Below are 19,748 nucleotides of genomic sequence, written 5' to 3' on the forward strand. Positions count from 1 at the left end.
TAGTAAAGTCTCCATATGTCTGTAGAGATGTGTGCCAGGGTGCAGTGGCATGTTTTGCCATATGCAGGCAGTGGCTGTATCAGCTCTTCTGTGTAACAAAATGTGCCATCTATGCCAACTCTTCTTACCTCAACAGCATCACTGCCCAGGGGAGGAAGCACTGGCACGATGGTGGCATTCTTGACATCATATGCTGTAGTGAATGCAGGCAGACCGGTGAGAAACAGCTCTCCACTGGGCACGGCAGCTGAAGAAACAAAGGAAAAATCAGAACCGTCTCTCGTTTTCCTTGAAAGGGCAGCCAGTTGACACCCAGTCGTCCCACAGACTACAGACTGAGACTTTCCCACTTTTACCCCATTTCTTGCTATCTTTTCACCACCTTGTTCTGTTGTATTCCTACCCGATATTTCCACCTTTATGCTAACAGGGCAGATGAACTGACTACAGAGAAACTAGAATTGTGTCTGAGCGAGGACCTGAAAGCAGGATGTGACATACAGCTGCGAATGGCATGGGAGAGCTGTATAGAATTTTTGAAGGGAGCGGGGATATGTATTTGTTATGTTCCCTGAATATCTCTGGCACCTTTACGGCTCCATCATACCTAAAAGCCTCCCTACAAAGCTGTCGCACCGCTATTCCAACTCTTCCTTTCTGCTCTTGCTTGACGGCTAGCATGAATATCCGCTCAGTACATTCCATACCTATTTACTGGGCTTATGGGTCTCTGTTGAACCCTTAATAGTTTCTCACTTGAATGCCAAGGCACAGGTGCCTGATTGCCAAGGGAACTGTGTCAATGTTTGCTTGCATGCATGTGAGGGATATTTTTTTGGAGGGCTTGACTCCATCATCTGTGGTTGAGTGAACCTGCTCCACTTTTGCCAGAGCCTCACTTTGTAGTTCATTTGGTACCCGTCCGTGAGCTGAAATGATCCAGGAGCTGAGTGGCGCTGGCACTGGAGGCGAGACCATCTCCTTCCTTTGAGTAAAGCTGAATACAGCGAGGACAAGGGAATTAGTAGAATAACTGGCCAGTGCTGACACACACAAAAAATATCCCTTATGGGTTTGTGGAAAAATATTCATCTCAAAATATGGGTTACATTCGTATTCCAACTTGAGTCCAAGAGTATTTGCGATCATAGCGTGGGTGGTGGGTTTGGTTACATTTATTTAAATGATTTTGTAGGTATGATGCTATTATTGTACAGTTGATAATATTGAAATTGATATTATTTTTTGTTCTCTTTATAGTAGATATTTCAGGAACCTACTTTAACTTTTCTTACCTCTATGTATTTCTTACAAGTATTTAGCGTTCAGTTCAGTTATGTAAGATTTTTCTAAAACAAGTGTCTGATATATCCACAAGGCAAAAAAAAGTGCTAAAGAAAACACTTTTAAAGAATTGATACATATACGCAATCATGTCTGGTATTATCTATATATCTGTTTGTCTCCTAGATCTTTTCTCCATGATGCCGTTCTATTGAAAGCTATTTGGACTTGGTATGAACTTTGATTTCAGGGGTCGTATGATGCATTTTCATTGTTTACGCCGGGCGCACCTTTTAAAAGGTGCACTGGGCGCAAACAATGAAAATGCACCCTATTACGATAAATGCGCTGCCCCAGGAAAGCTGCGGGGGCAGCACATTCATGTGAATACACAGAGCGGATGCTTGCAGCTGGTTCGTGTTTTCACAGTGCAGGCGGCAACCCCCCTGCACATTTGAAGGGGATTAGGGATCCCCTTGCAGGCAGGTGCAGTCAGTGACTGACCCGCCTGCAAGCGTATGTCTGGGGGGCCATAGGACCCCCTTTACCCCCTCCAGAGCACTGCCCTCAGGGGGCGCACTCACAGTGCACCACCTAGAAGGTGCGCCCCTTGAGAGCTACTTTATCTCTGTGCCTGCGTCTGTAATATGGAGTGGGCGCAGAGGCAAAGGAATTCCATCATTTGCATAGGGCACGCCCCTATGCAAATGAGGGAACACCCCCTGAAGGTAGCTCTGGTGCTTTAGGTGTGCCAGTGCTATTGGTATTACTGAAGGGGACACACAAGCGTCTGCGCCCCCTTCTGTAATACCAAAGTGCCCCAGGGACGCACAAAGCTGGTGTAAATGCCCATTGCACCCCCGGGGCATTTACTGTAATATGGCCCCAGGTTTGCTAAGTAGATTCTTCTGTCGCGTTGCTTTATCTGTTTTCATCTCATAGTCATGACTGATGGGGAGGGGATCTTCAGTATGGATCATGAGGGTGGAATTTGGCTCTGGGATCAAGAGGACGGGGCGATGAAGCCAAGCTGAGCCTTTGAATCTTTGGTTAGATATCGACCATGAGCAGCTCATGTGACTATCCTCCCAGTTTTAAAGGAGGCGTTCTATACCCAATAGACCCACACATGAAGCACCGCGCTGGATTATACTTACTGCCTGCTCTCTTCTCACACAGAAAAGAGGACTTGCGCTGACAGGGGCTGCTCCTCCAGGCCCCTTTCAGGTCAGTATTCAGCTGGACACAGTCCTTATCCTTATCGAAGTGCCCGGGAATACCCCAACTCTGAAAGGAATCCAGGGGGCTTCTGTCCGCCACGGGCAGTGACCCAGAGGAGCTGGGATCAACCAATCCGATCCACACTGACCCGGCACTAAAAAAAGAGAAAGAGGTTAACCTGGAGTAGACAGACTGGTAGGATGTGTGTCGAGGTCAATGCAGTGAGTTAGAAAAGTGATGTTAGAGTACTGGAGAATCAGTTTTGGGAATAATATTAATGGCAGGCACACAACCATCCTACACAAGGTGTAGCTGCCTATGAGTGTCTATAATATGTTTTGTTCTACTACAACACAGAATATGTGACTGTCATGACAAGTCAGATAAGTACTGTCACTGCTAATATCTGGCATACTTACATGACAGATTTGTGCATTGCATTTCCAGTTTTCTCTATGTCGCTAGTCTCGTACTGTGACCTGCGCAGACATGCTTTACTGCCTTTTCTTTGGTTTTTACGAATGAGTTGGAGTTTGTGACCTCCGTTTTCCTTACCAACACCTGGGATCTTGCTTCCACTCCTGGGCTATTTAACCCCTCAACAGGTACCGGTTGCTTCCCCACAGAATACATTTGCTTGCTACCTTTGGCAGTCTGCGAGGTGGAGCCCAGCATGGCTGGAGTGCTAACTTCATTATCCTGCTTGCCTGGTAGTTTTGGTCCAATGTAAGTCCTGATGAAGACTCCACCAGTGATGGCGTTCAAACCCAGGTCCCACGGAACGTAGCATTATTGAACAGCATCACAAGAAGGATAGCATTGGAACGCGAGAGTTTTGATCGACCATCAGTGGAGGGAAGGGTAAAGAAAGGAGAGTGGAAGCGTGAGTGTGAGTGCGTGATCTTTATGTATTCATTTGCTTTCTTTCATATAGTGATCACATTGTCAAGTGGCCACTTAGAGAGATATATACGATGTCTAGAAAAAATTACAGGGATTGTTCTAGTCTCCAAACTAATATTAATTCACATATTGCATGCAGATCGCGCAGACCCCGGTTGCTCTGGGCGACATAAAAACAGACACGATGGTTAAGACCTATATTATCTCCAGACGCAGTTAAGTACAAACTTTCCTTGTGAGCTCCACTCGGCCTGAAGAGCTGCCTGTCTCTACCCAGCTTAGCTATGTGAGAAGCATAAGGCTGATGCCTCCTCTGTAAGGGGACATTGTATCAAAAAGTCTAAAGTATGCAGAAAATCATCAGTCTGTGTAGGGTGGTGAGTGTTATTCAGCAAAATGTAGGAGCCACGCTTGCACTTTTCATTTAGATTCAAAGGGAACACACACAGCTCTGAACACATACTAGTATTTTCATAGGATGCCTGGTGGTCAGGGAATCCCCAGCTTCTAGTGAAGAAAACAAGTTTTTATGCTACCTAGAAAACTAACCTATTAAGAGCATAGCCTAAGTAATTTCTCTGACTGTATCCAAACATGCACACCTCGGTGTGCTCTCATGAGTGCTCATCCTATCTTCTTCTGCTATCACCGGAGGTGGAAGTTGTTTTGTGGTTCAGGTTGCCTAAGCCTGTAGCCCACCCTGCTGAATCTGCCATCGGCCACCCCTTTGCCCCTCCGCCCAATGCAGCTAGGAGGGCTTTACAGTTACAAAAGATCTGCCATCGACGTCACCCTGCCTTTACATTTGCTTGCACCAAAGTATATTTTCTAAATATGTTATTAGTTCTGTCTGTAGAATACAATGCAATCACTAGTGACACAAACACTTAGAATCTTTAAGATTTAATCAACATATTTGTTTTCCATTCACTGCAATCCTGCTGAATAAGGAATGCCTCTGCCACTAAGCACACAGAAGCAGAGAGCTGCATTGAAACACATTTTTATCATTATAGACGACGCTATCAATCATATTATTAACTCCCTAATGTGGGGTACGACTCTAAGTGTCTTTGAAAAAGCGGGAAGTTTCTATTGGACCATCCAATAGTTGTTAATGGAAAATTGAAGGCGGGCAAGTATTTCATTATCAGAGACTCCGTCAAACTTTTACAGTAATGCGACACGAATGGAGACTGTTGCAGTCCTTAAATTGACTAGGTGGTTGTAGGTGGAGCCCGTGGCACTTATTTTTGGGGACCAGCTGTTACTTTTTCTCATCCTACTTTGACCCATTGGGGCAGCTGCTACGCTCTATAAAATGTCATAACATTTACATTAACATTAGCATAACATTAACATTAATAAAAGGAGGAGGATTAGAAAGATGTAAAAACAGTGACAAAGGGAGAAGGCAGGGATGAAAAAGAACCTGTAAGAGTGAGATAAAAGGACAGGCAGCGTAAATGGGGTTGGGTTCTGGATTACAAAGAATGCCAGCTGTGCCCTGAGGTGGAGCACTTCAGTATTCTTGAAGAGTTACATACTAAATGCAGCATGTACAGGATAAGCTGTCCTGGGAAATTTCCTAAATGAAGGCCTTTTCAAAGTCTCAAAGGAGCACCGCAGACTCTGTGTGAGGGTGTTTGAAACAATGTATTAAACTACAAGCAACAATCAATGGTCCTGGTTCTTGACCATAATCTGCACAAAAACCAGCAAATTAAATTGGAATTAATCGCAACAACATTCCCCCCATATTAAAGAATTCGAATCACAAGATCTCAGTGGTGATTTCTTTATTAGTATTACTCACATTCTTAATTATGCAGAATGTTCAATAAGGCTGAGCAAGCATCATTAATTTATTCTTCTTGCACGTTTATTTGTAACATTACAAATTTAAGATCTGATCATTCTTATAGGTGTGACAAGTGATTAAATGCACCCTGGTTTATATGTGTGAAGAGTCTTTCGTCAAAAATGAAAATGAACTCTTTTGTATAAAACTATTTTGGAACACTTATTATTTGTAAATATACCATGTTTGTGGGCCAAACAATGTGTCCTCTACAACCTCTTCAAGGAGGCTTAGGAACTCATTTAGAGTTGTTTGTGCAGGTGAACTGTCAATTTACGGCTCCCAAACTGGCTGTTCTCTACAACCTTTTTTAGAGGTGGGGGAACCACAGGGTTTTGACTGGTGAAACCTCTGCTGTCTCTGCCAGTGAGAGCCCTTGACGTGATCACTGGGCTGACAGATAGTAGTGGTCATCGTATTAAATGGAATATGTCAACTGCACGTTTCGTTTGGGCGGCTGAACTGCTAATTTAGGGAGTGTCACCCATTCTGTCAAACTCTAAATGAAGACTTAGTGCTACCAGTATGTTTCAAGATGGACAGCACCCTTAGTACTTTTCAACATTTTAAATCCAATACATTGTCTGCAGAACTATTGACAAGCTACCTGAAAAAATACAGAATCCATTATCACATAAAAGAAACAAACTGCATACTAAACCAAAATGCATCCAGAGGAAGGCCCTAAAATTCAAAGAATGGCTGAAATTGGTTGGTACCCACCTGAAGGCACACTAGAATCAAAGATCAATAAGTATTAGAAAGTATTATGTTTAACAGATTTGGTGTGTTTTGTTCTATTTCCATATCTAATCTCCTTAGATAAACTAGTACTTAATTTTGGCATTACAAGACAAAAACATGTCATCAACGAACCAATAATGGAAAACATCTTAAACTGACACTAAGCAAGAAGAAATATCTTCAGTAGTTTTCTAAATGAAAGCTGATATTTGGTTTCCTAAATTTCCAACTGAAGGTCTTTCCAAAATTCTGTAGCTTGAAAGAAAAAATAGGTAGCCAACATAATTTTCTTAAATGTTGGTACACAAATCATCAGTGATAAAAATATATGGCATGGTACATAATATCTGAATATGTCTATTAGGCATGGTGGATGGATTCCATAGATTGGCCTGCGAACAATACAGGGAGATACCATGGGGTAACTGTTCACTCTAAGAATGATATATTCAACAACCCAGTTACCTGTCAACGGTCAGACTCCGCAGAACATTCAGAGCTGATGAAATGTGATCTTGACTATTAAGTCAAAGCCAGCACTTTGATGCCAAGATATTGATGCATGACCTAATCTGAAACAGACAGGTACACCTGACTCACATAGTTAATCCTTGATGTTATTAGTGCCAGTCCCACTTGGATTTTATGTGTGAAACTCAACAGATTGGAAATGTGCCTTTGTTGTGTAGAAGTGAAATTCTTTATGAAAAAATTGTGCCTAATATGCATTTTGTTTAGTTAGCACATCTATGCAGCATTAACAAGAGTGATTGCCAAGAAATTACTGTATACCCACCCTCTAGCGAGAGTTAAAACCGGAGCCCTGTTCTCTGACCCTATTACAATCCACGGGGGGACCCGACAGGGATGCCCGGTGTCTCTCCAACTCTTTCCTTTGGTTATTGAACCGCTGGTAGTCACCCTCCACACACAGGCTCAGGTCTGGGGATTCCCGCCGGGAGAGGGCTGCACTCGGTTTCACTCTATGACAACAACGTACTCTTATATTTACAGGACCTACACACAATTCCTTCAGACAAAGCACACATATTTAACAGGTTTGTATCAGTCTTGGAACTTAGAGTTAACTGGGCGATATCATGCCTCTACTCCTTTGATGCGGATATCCTGGGCTGCACCTATCGCCTGGCTCACCTGGCATCCCGTAACATTCTGATACTTAGGTATCCGTGTTTACTGCTAACCTGCAGACTTGTTCAATAGTAACCTTACCCATACAGTGTCCTTGATATGGGCGCAGTCAGCATTTTGGAAATCACTCCTGCTCTCTGTCACAGGGCGGATAGCCCTTGTCAAGATGGTAATGCTACCTCGTTTACTGTATTATTTTGCTAATCTTCTCCTTTACATCCCATAACCTTCCTTTCATATACTTGAGAAGCTCAGAAGGGAACTTCTCTGGCACATGCGCTTTAGTGTGGCACTCCAAAACCTTCACTTACCCACAGCTCAAGGAGGGCTAGCTGTACCCAACTTTGAAAATTATTATTTAGCCTCTCAGTTGCAATGTGTGGTTTAATGGTTGGTAGGACTACAACTAGCAGACACTGCCACGTGAAGCCCAGCTTAGAGTCTGCTTCAAGCAATACAGAGTACAAATTTGGTACATTGTCTCACCACCCACACCTCTGATAGTTCAGTTTCTGCCCCCTGGGCGTGTCCATGGTCTCGTGTGGGCTGTTGTGGATTAGTCACTCAGATCTGTGTCGGAGTCTTCCGGTGGGGGGGAGCAAACACTGCCTCGAAAAGCGTTCCATCTACCCCACACCTGTGTCCACTTTCGAGGACAACCTTTGTGGATAAATACTTCCCTCTCCGCCACCATGGCCTTATCTAATTCGTGGCACCAGTGCCGCAAGCGCTCCCCAACGCTGTGCAATGTTGCGCTTAGCAAGTGTAATCCCCAGTGTCGCCCAAGCCCGCGCTGCATAATTAAGGTCTGTAGGCTCCCATATGTTAAGAAGGCAGCACCGGGGCTCCCTGGGGACCTCCACTCCACTGACTCAGGTGATAGTAGCCATGACTGCCTCCCAGAATTGTGCTATAATGGGACAGTCCCATATTGTGTGTAGAAACGTGCCTGGTTGTCCACATCCTCGTAAGCAGAGAGGCGTCTCCGCCCTCCCAATCCTGTGAGGCATTGTTCTGGTATAGTACGTTCTATGCAGTATTTTCAATTGCACAAGCTGGAGATGGGACGGGATTGCCACCTCCCGCGGGGATGCCAGGGCATCCTGCCAGTCTTGATCGTCCATATCCCCCAGTTCTGCCTGCCACCTCACTCAGGTTATAATTTTTGTCACTTCAGTTTCAAACATACTGCTTATTGAATCTTCTGACTGCTGCACTGGTGCCATCTGCTGATCTTTTTGTTGTTAGGCGCCTTGATGCCTTTGGGCTTAGTTGCGCATTATAAGTTTTCCTTCATTCATTCATTCATTCAACTTCTAGATGAGTTATGTGTCACATATCTCTTATATATGATTGTAATATGCACTATGCGTATACTAGAAAATGCAATTAAGAGATTTAAAGAAAAAAACAAGAGTGAAAAGAAAAGGGTATGTTTGTTTGCCGTTCACGAGATACACTCGTTCATGGTTTTTTTTTGCTTTCATAAAATTATTGAAATTCAGCTGCAAGCTGTGGTCTCTGTCCTTGTGTGCGAATGTAATGGCTCTTTGGCTTCCTCCGGAAGGAATGTATCATTGCAAGGCTATAAGCTAAGCCTCAGTTGTGACAAATGTGCAGGAGCAGTTCTTGGTTTCTCGAGTCAATGGAATTAGTAGTGTGGTTGGTGCTGTGCAAGTACTTTTTAAGTGCTACCTCTCTAAGTAACATCATGCAATGAATTTGTGTGTTTTCTTTGTGAAGAACATTACAAAACGACAAGCTTTTTGGGGAAGAGCCAGAAATAGTTTTCATCTCTTCTAGTTTGCCAGGATTCTCTGCTTATTGCTTAGAAAGAGCTGGATGCTCGTGGTCCTCTCAGGATTCAGACTGATTTGCTATGTTTAGTGTGATTGATTGCCAGATGTGCTTGTGTAATTACTTAAAGGCGCATTGCATCATTGCAATGGTGGGTTTATGATCATTCCCTTGACTCTAATGACGTTCATTTTCTGTAATTATACCATTATTTTAATGAATCTACAAATATTGAGAACTGGGAAAGCCTTGTTGTGCAGGTTTTCTTAATGGTCTTAAATGAGTGTCAACGTTCAGGATTCTCACTTTCCTGTCAATCGACCCTCTTTAATTAATTAGGGGTGGAGTGTGGACAGCAGTATCACAGAGCAGAACTTGGGCTTGACAACAGCCAGTATCTGGGTGACCAAAGTAACTCATCATCGATCAGTTCTTCTACATTTGCAGATAGATCAGAGATCAGCTGATCGCTGAATATATACACACTTACCCAGAAAAGGCATCTTGCAGGAACAGCTGCACATCAGGAGACTGGACAATGGCCAGGTCCCCTCCTGGGGTCGCCTGGCACAGCTGCTTGGCCTCTTTCCAGCTCTCCTTGGTTTGCACCAACCAGTAGCATTGAAGGTTCTCCGGATGAACTCGGCCCCCTCGCGGACATGATGTTTCATCTATGGCGCGAACAAAGCAGACACCAAACGAACACAGATTAGTGAAGCTCTACAGTCTTTATGAACCACAATTCACATGACCCCATTCCACAACAAAGCCCGCTTGATTCCACTTCTTCCAGGGGGACCCGTCCTACATTCAGCATCATTTCCCAACCCTGGGCTTGGGACAACGTTCAAATTGCCTAATGCAAGAGCTCATCATAACATTTCTTATTTCTCTTTTCATTTTAAACATTTACTTTTTTGTCCAAAATGTCTCTAACTCAAGGATTTACTGAACCCCTTCTGACATGCCTTCACTTCCTCACAGTGAAGTGTCCCCATCTACTCACCCCTCCACCAGAATCATGTTTGCTCGAAAAGCATTGGGGTACAAATAAAAGGGTGATATCAAATGTAAAATAATCCAAGTACATACATCTAGAAATGTGAAGCAACGGATATAAAAACGGTTAAAATAAACACTTTTTAAATCATGTTACATAAGCATTTATTCTTTTGGTGTTGCATCCAGCGTATACAATACTCCACAATCGGATGTACTGTGTAAGATATTTCTATGTGCATCATGACCTGTGGTGTGCGGCTAGAGGCATGCCACAATTTAATGCACGGTTCAAGAACAGGTGTGCCTTTGAATGAGGGGAGCAGTCTTTCAAAACCAAAATGTGTAGCTTGTCATGACGAGGCACCCCATCCATCTGGCCAAATACGAAGTATGGATGAGAGTACTTGGGTACTGAGTGATGGAGTACCTATATTGGAGTATTTCTGAAGGCATCAAGCCCCTTAGGCTGTAGGGTGCTCAACAGGGTTTAGTGGTAGATGTGTTCTCGTTCATGCATTGGTCGTCTTATTCCCCACTCCCGCCAGAATTCATTGTGAAGCCAGGTGCAACAACCTCGCCTGACTCTCCATCCTATAGCACGGGTTCTTCACCTATGCCCCGCGGACCGCACGGGTCCACAACATATACACAGGGGATCTGCGGCTATTTTTATAATGAAATTAAATAATATTAGCAGATTGATAAAGTGCACATTCTCAAAAAAGCAAAATTACGTTGGTAAACTTTTAAAATGCTCTGTAAATGCGAAGGAATTCGAAATTGGAGGCAAAACATTTGGTTGGTGCCCTTTTCTTGATTTGTGGGTGATGTGCAAGTACAGCAAACAGAATCTAGTAGGGATGATTGGTGGCTTAATTGAAGCCGCAATGGTATGTACCAACAAAAAATAGAGCATGCATTTGGAACAAGAAAGACACATTGATGTGCTAGAGTCTAGCACAGAGCTATCAGTTGTACACACAAGTCAAGCTAAGGATTTACACAAGACAAGCACAGAGCTAAAAGTTAGACACATAAGACAAGTACAGAGCTATGGATTAGGCACAAAAGACCATCATACGTATGGGTTTCACAAACACCACAAGTGCAGAGGTATGCATTAGATCCCAAAGACAACCACAGAGGTAAGGGTTAGATACCCAGGACAAGCACAGAGCTAGAGGTTGGATATTCTGGACAAGCACAGACATCTGGGTTTCACACGCAGGAGAAACACAGAGCTATGGATTAGACACCTAAGACACGCACACAGCTATGGGTTGGATACCTATGACATGCACGAAGCTATATGTTTGACCCACACAAAAAAGCACAGTGCCATGGGTTTCACACGCAATACAAACTCAGAGCTATGGGTCAGACACCCACGACAATCACAGATCTATCTGTTAAGTACCCAAGACAAGCACAGCACTATGGGTAAGATGCCAAAGACAAGCACAGAGTATGGGTCAGACACCAGGGCAGGCACAGATATATGGGTTAGATACCTAAGGCAAGCACAGAGTTTTGGATAATATATACACAACAGGACAAGTAAAGAGTCATATTTTCACATGTAAGACAAGTACATAATTGTGGGTTAGACCCCAAAGACGAGAACAGAGCTATGGGTCACAGATACACAACAGGACAAATACAGAGTAATGATTTAGACCCCCATGACAAGCACATAGGTATGTGTTTTTCAAACAAGACAAGCACAAAGCTATGGATAGGTAGCCAGGACAAGCACAGAGCTATCAGTTATGCACACAAGTCAAGCTATGGATTCACACAAGATAAGCACAGAGCTAAGAGTTAGACACATAAAACAAGTACAGAGCTACGGATTAGGCACACAAGACAAACATATAGGTATGGGTTTCACAAATACCACAAGCACAACGGTATGCATTAGATATCAAAGGCAACCACAGAGGTATGGGTTAGATACCCATGACAAGTACATAGAGGTTGTTTACCCAGGCCAAGAACAGACCTGTGGGTTTCACACACAAGAGAAACATAGAGCTATAGATTAGACACCTAAGACAAGCACAGAGCTATGGCTATGGATACCTATGACATGCACGGAGCTATAGGTTTGACCCACAAAACAAGCACAGTGCCATGGGTTTCATACACAAGACAAACACAGCTATGGGTTAGATATCGATGACAAGCATGGAGCTATGAGTCAGAAACCAAGGCAAGCACAGAGATACGGGTTCTATATATACACAACAAGACATGTACAGAGTCAAGGTTTGGATACCCAGGACAAGCACAGATCTATGCAAGACAAGCACAGTATTATGGGTTAAACACCAAAGACAAGCACAGAGCCATGGGTCATATATACACAACAGGACAGGACAAGTGCAGAATGGTTTAAATCCCCATGATAAGCACATAGCTATGGGTTAAATACACAAGACCAGCACAGAGTTATAGGTAATATCTATATATAAAACGACAAGCACAGTGTCATGGCTTAGATACCAAGATAAGCACAGGGTAGAGAGGCAATGGTTTAAATCCCCATGATAAGCACATAGCTATGGGTTAAATACACATGACCAGCACAGAGTTATAGGTAATATATATATATATATAACAGGACAAGCACAGTGTCATGGCTTAGATACCAAGACAAGCACAGGGTAGAGAGGCAATGATTGTATTAGAAAATGCTTTGACAACTAAATATTGGACTGTTATATTTATAAAGGGGTATCAAATAAATAATACCTAAACCCAAATAAAGGACTGGAATTCGAATATTTATTATATCAAAAAGAAAAAAATTACATAAATACATACATTTTAATCAAATTATAATATATAGTTCAGTTGATTAAAACAAAGTTTTATCTTAACATTATAACAAAACACCCCTTTTGTTCATTCATCATTTTTTGTTAAAGTTTTCCTTTTTGCAGTATTACATTATTATTTTAATATATGAACATTTTATGGTTTAAATCTCACAATGGGGACATGTTCTTCTATAATACATATAGTGACAATATATTTCACTGAGATCGATATTACAATAATCTTAGTCCTTATTCAATGCAATATTGTCTCAACTGTGTGAATTAACATTTCTTATCCATCATGGCTTTATATTCCCATCTTGCATTGAACAAGGACTAAGAACATTGTAATATCGATCTCAGTAAAATAAATATTGAACAAATAGTGAACAAAAGGGGCGTTTCATTATAGGTTTCCTCTATCTAAGGGTCACTACACTTAAAACCTCTAAGTCACCTCTAAAGCAGGCCTTTGCAATCCTGAAGACAGGGTGCTTGGTTCTAAATGAGAGGGTGCCCCTGCATGAGCATGACACCCCTGCAGCCTACGGAGTCCATTCTCCCGGGTTGTCAGTGAAGGAGCCATATAAAGTGGCACCACATAATTACACGATGACCATCTCGAAAACAGCTGCAACGAATCCTATGATGTTTGGTATCAACCATGTTGGAATCATACCTCCCACACCATAAATGGTGTTTCAGGTATGATTCCAAGCACTGGAAGAGCCCTCCGTTAGGCTCTCAGTGTTCCCTTTGCCACCATTCTAGACCCGGACAGCACAAAATGGTTGCTGCTGACCAGAGACACATTTCTGCCTTCCTTCTTGTGAGCCAAGCTCGAGCAGAGGAAGGTGGAACAATAGACATCTTGTCACAGGGAGTGGTGACCACCTCCCACACAGGATTTAATGAATTGGGACCGGGTGGGTGCGCTTGCCAACGCCAGAAAGTCTGCATGACCGGCACATTTGATGTCTCTGTGCATAGTCCAGTCCAAACCAATTCTGGGAGCCTGGGGGTCACGCTCTGGCGTGAAACTGGACAAAGGACATGGGAGTAACCTCCCCCCTGTCCAGACCCTCCCTAGGGTACTTAAGGGCTTACCTGGATGTAGGTCCCTGGATTCAACGTGGGATAAGATTCAGTTCAGACACCATTTCTACTTCTACCGTCTGGGCACGCTGGACTTCGCTGGACTTCGTTTGGGCTTGACTTCATCTCCCTTCCAGTCTGCTGCATTGTCTGTGCCTGTGTATCATAGAGGAACCTTCCAAGGCTTGTGTAGCATCAAAAACACTTGAAGAAATCTCCCCTGGAGTAAAGGAGTCATTCCCCTGCATTCACAGGCACCGTAACGAAGTCGACTCCGTGGGCTCTGCAACTCAGGTGGTAGTTTTCAACAGCTCCTGAGGCCTGCCCTGCCCTCCTACCAAGTTTGAGGTCACTCTCCCTGGTGGGGATTGCAATAACTTAACCCCTGTGAACCGCATTCAACTTGCAGTTGCAAAGGCTTGTGGGCTTCCTTCCAAGAATATCTTTGGGCTTCGAGTAGCCCCAACCTCGAGCACCTCCAGTGATCAGAATCTTCGGCCACACTGCATTGTGTGCATCATCGCCTGCATCTTTTGGTGAGCTGCTTGGGGTCCTCTCACGGCTCCAGGGCCTCCATCATTTGGGTCTCCTTGAGGGTCACACTTGTTTCCTTTGGGCTAACCTGATTGCTTGGGGCCTTCCCTGACTCCCCTACTGTTGGTGAGTCCCCTGGACTTTGCTTGTCCTGACGTTGCTCCTTCTTTGTGTCCTGCGTTAGTTGCATTTGCCAAGGCTTGTTGGTGCTCCACCGGACACCGACCCCTCAGCACTCGGCCTCCTTCATGTGACAACTCATACATGGCTCCTGGTTCTCCCCAGCATCGCCTGGTCCTCACAGCTGCAGGGTCAAGGTCCTCGCCATCCATCCTGCAACACCCGCAACGGAGGACATTTGCCTTCCAAGTCTCCTGGGAAAAGCTACAGTGGTAATTTTGGGTAAGCAGATCATTTCTTTCCAAAGACAAATAAAATTTGCACAGTATTATTCAACTTTGATACTGGTGGAACACAAAACAAACAAGATTTCACTTCATAGAATTTCAGTTATACTTTTTACTGAATAATGCAATAGGGGTAAATATTTCAAAGGCTCTCAAAACAATAGTGACAAGTTATAGTGAGGTAAAGTGATCAGTGACTGTGATGAAGTGAACGTATTATATACAGGTGAAGGGGGATGGGAGCACACTGCTACCTCCCAGCACAGTTCGCCCCTTTGCATCCTGGTACATGCAGTTCAATTTAAATGCTTACTTGAAATTTTGCAGAGTGTCTCACCAAAGTTGGTGCAGGTTAGTGCTGTTAATCTCTAGACACATGTGTTTCTGGATTTCATCCTTCTTCAGTAGAGATAAAACGAAATTCTTCTGGGGTTTGCTGAGAAAGCTGCCACAATCCTCTCAGGTCTCTGTACCTCTCCCTGGCGCACAGGTGCCTCCCATGAGCTCGTCAGCCCAGTGGCTCAAGGGAGCCTTTTTAAAACAACCCCACTCTCATTTTCCTACTCCCTGCTGACGAGAGGCAACTACCTCGAAACACGTGTCCAGGGATGGCACACGCCACGCATACTTGCACGCACTCTTGAGCATAGGTGTACCCGCCGACGCTGACCTTCAGGGACCATTTTCATTGGGGGAACACGACTGGTAGGTGTAGCAGTGTGCGACCAATCTGATGTAACTTTATATTCAGGCTCCCTTGAGCCGGTGGAGTCGACGGACTCATGGTTACGCACCTGCGCGCTAAGAGAGGTACTAGACCTGATTATGTTTTTAGCAGCTTACACAGCAACCCCACTCTCATTTTCCTACTCCCTGCTGACGAGAGGCAACTACCTCGAAACACGTGTCCAGGGATGGCACACGCCACGCATACTTGCACGCACTCTTGAGCATAGGTGTACCCACCGACGCTGACCTTCAGGGACCATTTTCATTGGGGGAACACGACTGGTAGGTGTAGCAGTGTGCGACCAATCTGATGTAACTTTATATTCAGGCTCCCTTGAGCCGGTGGAGTCGACGGACTCATGGTTACGCACCTGCGCGCTAAGAGAGGTACTAGACCTGATTATGTTTTTAGCAGCTTACACAGCAACCCCACTCTCATTTTCCTACTCCCTGCTGACGAGAGGCAACTACCTCGAAACACGTGTCCAGGGATGGCACACGCCACGCATACTTGCACGCACTCTTGAGCATAGGTGTACCCGCCGACGCTGACCTTCAGGGACCATTTTCATTGGGGGAACACGACTGGTAGGTGTAGCAGTGTGCGACCAATCTGATGTAACTTTATATTCAGGCTCCCTTGAGCCGGTGGAGTCGACGGACACATGGTTACGCACCTGCGCGCTAAGAGAGGTACTAGACCTGATTATGTTTTTAGCAGCTTACACAGCAACCCCACTCTCATTTTCCTACTCCCTGCTGACGAGAGGCAACTACCTCGAAACACGTGTCCAGGGATGGCACACGCCACGAATACTTGCACGCACTCTTGAGCATAGGTGTACCCGCCGACGCTGACCTTCAGGGACCATTTTCATTGGGGGAACACGACTGGTAGGTGTAGCAGTGTGCGACCAATCTGATGTAACTTTATATTCAGGCTCCCTTGAGCCGGTGGAGTCGACGGACTCATGGTTACGCACCTGCGCGCTAAGAGAGGTACTAGACCTGATTATGTTTTTAGCAGCTTACACAGCAACCCCACTCTCATTTTCCTACTCCCTGCTGACGAGAGGCAACTACCTCGAAACACGTGTCCAGGGATGGCACACGCCACGCATACCTGCACGCACTCTTGAGCATAGGTGTACCCGCCGACGCTGACCTTCAGGGACCATTTTCATTGGGGGAACACGACTGGTAGGTGTAGCAGTGTGCGACCAATCTGATGTAACTTTATATTCAGGCTCCCTTGAGCCGGTGGAGTCGACGGACTCATGGTTACGCACCTGCGCGCTAAGAGAGGTACTAGACCTGATTATGTTTTTAGCAGCTTACACAGCAACCCCACTCTCATTTTCTACTCCCTGCTGACGAGAGGCAACTACCTCGAAACACGTGTCCAGGGATGGCACACGCCACGCATACTTGCACGCACTCTTGAGCATAGGTGTACCCGCCGACGCTGACCTTCAGGGACCATTTTCATTGGGGGAACACGACTGGTAGGTGTAGCAGTGTGCGACCAATCTGATGTAACTTTATATTCAGGCTCCCTTGAGCCGGTGGAGTCGACGGACTCATGGTTACGCACCTGCGCGCTAAGAGAGGTACTAGACCTGATTATGTTTTTAGCAGCTTACACAGCAACCCCACTCTCATTTTCCTACTCCCTGCTGACGAGAGGCAACTACCTCGAAACACGTGTCCAGGGATGGCACACGCCACGCATACTTGCACGCACTCTTGAGCATAGGTGTACCCGCCGACGCTGACCTTCAGGGACCATTTTCATTGGGGGAACACGACTGGTAGGTGTAGCAGTGTGCGACCAATCTGATGTAACTTTATATTCAGGCTCCCTTGAGCCGGTGGAGTCGACGGACTCATGGTTACGCACCTGCGCGCTAAGAGAGGTACTAGACCTGATTATGTTTTTAGCAGCTTACACAGCAACCCCACTCTCATTTTCCTACTCCCTGCTGACGAGAGGCAACTACCTCGAAACACGTGTCCAGGGATGGCACACGCCACGCATACTTGCACGCACTCTTGAGCATAGGTGTACCCGCCGACGCTGACCTTCAGGGACCATTTTCATTGGGGGAACACGACTGGTAGGTGTAGCAGTGTGCGACCAATCTGATGTATTATATACAGGTGCGGGGGTAAAATATTTACAAATGATCAGGACAGATATACAAATGAGAACGAATGGTCAGTACAAAATTAATTAATGTCTCCGGTAGATGGCGAAAGTGCTCATTATTCAACACCATGAGACTTATTGTGGCTGAGCAAACGTGTTACGCCGATGTTTCGACCCTTAGAACAACCTAATGGATAGATGTCTGGGCGGGTCTTCCTCAAGGCTAACGGGTTGTAGACAGCCTGAAAAAAGGGGGGGGGGGGAGATGAACTATCAGGGTTTGTATTCCAAATGATATAATCAAATGCATTGGTCTGTGTGATTGAAAAAGGCGTCCGGGGTGGAATACTCACCCAAGCGAAGGGGAGAAATCCGTTTGGATGAACCTCTTCAAATCGAGGCTGGTAGTGGCCTAAAGAAATAGGGGGGGGAATGAGTGATCTGATCGGGAGGACGACTCATCTGTCTAGTGCGTAGCTAATACCAGCATTGCCAGCGGTCTTACCTGAAATGATTCAGGGAGCCGCAAGATAAATCCAAGTGGGCCTGTGCTGGAGCGGGTTATGCAAAAATGTGTATAACCACCCCATTTTGCATGTTGTTCATTAATTAGATTAATTAATTATAATCGAACTAATGGACTGGAGTGATGTGGAAAATATTTACCAACCTTACTAATGTATGAATTATACGTGGGATTTGCATCTGCATGGCTTAATTAATACGTGAACTAAATTTCGTACGCATACTAATCATATACAATTAGAATATTGCATGATATATGTCGCTTTTATGATGTTTTTGTGATTCGTGCTTTATTTAGTAAGTATAAACCACACTGAGTGTTGCTTTGGCTAGATAAATACATACACATATGGGTATTAGCGAGGGAATAACATTTGATTAAGTCATTTCCATGTATTAATTACGTTTTTGTGTTTCTTTGCTTAAGTTGACCATTTTGGCCTTTCGAAAGATGGCTGCCTTTGGTGCCTAACCCGACTGCCAACGCTGAACAAGGCTTGGGTGAAGTGCGCCTGCGCTGACAACAGCTACACAGTGGCCTCAATCTGACCCCAGATGAACATGTACCCTTCAAGGTTGCTCCGGGATGCAAGCCAGCTTTTCTGAATGAACAATAATGTGCTACTAAAAACCGGATAATTCAAGAACATTGACATCAGAGTCTTTATTTTGATGAGAATCCTGTCAGACGATTTCAATGGACCAATCAGAACATTTGAAGACCCGTTTTTGATACAAATTGTCAATGATTTTTACTATAAATTATGGTAGAATAGAGAGGTGGGTGCGGGTTCGTTTCTGGCCTTTCTCGATTTTCCTGACGTTATGCTGACGGAGAGGACGGTGACACTGCAGGACAGCTGTTAGCCTGAATCTTTGATGGACTGAATTAATGCCCAAACTCCTGATGAACTGAACCTACTAAAATTGATGGGCATAGATTTGCGAGACTGCCAGATTTGACATAGAGGACGACTTTAGCCAGAATAGGTAAATATGAATGGCAACTTGATCAAATGAATGATTTAATTTGCAATATTAATATAAATTTGGATTTGAACATCTACAGAAATGAGTTGGGTTGTTTATTCATTGAAATGTGTTAATGAAAAGGTTAATTAGAGAACGAGAAATTCACTTAAACCTACAACTAACTGATCCGTCCCGTTTTATGAGAGGAATACTAAAGGTGGAGTTTAGGGCCTAATGAGTATTAAAAGGTTGTGTAAATTTGTTGCTCATTAGGGTAGATTGTGGTAAATTTTCCCTCTCTCATTTTCAGCGCTTGGAAGGATAATCGCCTCCCACACGGACTGATGGTGAGTGAATGTTGGTTTTATGGGCCCCACCAGCGAATGTATGGATAGCGTGTGTATGTGAGATCTTTTGGTCCATGACGGTAGAGAGGGATTTTGCACTCCGCGCTGGAGCACCTGTTGGTCATGAAAATTACCGGAATGCGAGCCGTTGTCATGAGTGAAGCAGACGCGGTGAAGCAAACGTAAGTTATGCTTCCTGGAAGG

General features: G+C 44.5%; 1 protein-coding gene across 2 annotated transcripts in view; it reads right to left on the bottom strand.

Annotated features, from left to right (window-relative positions):
• LOC146810138 (polycystin-1-like) overlaps window positions 1-19,748 on the bottom strand; it is a 545,091-nt gene that overhangs the window by 380,610 nt on the left and 144,733 nt on the right. For both annotated transcript variants that reach the window (XR_014966550.1, XM_085617085.1), the window contains exons 7-9: window positions 9,453-9,633; window positions 2,442-2,659; window positions 129-247 (exon numbers count right to left, since the gene is read on the bottom strand). Coding sequence is in view for 1 of the 2 variants with exons in the window: in XM_085617085.1 (XP_085473211.1) it covers window positions 129-247; window positions 2,442-2,659; window positions 9,453-9,633 (518 nt within the window). In the remaining variant the exon portion in view is untranslated. The remainder of the gene's footprint in view (window positions 1-128; window positions 248-2,441; window positions 2,660-9,452; window positions 9,634-19,748) is intronic.

This window comes from Triturus cristatus, chromosome 7 (assembly GCF_964204655.1).
Source record: "Triturus cristatus chromosome 7, aTriCri1.1, whole genome shotgun sequence".
In the NCBI taxonomy this organism is placed as follows: Eukaryota; Metazoa; Chordata; class Amphibia; order Caudata; family Salamandridae; genus Triturus; species Triturus cristatus.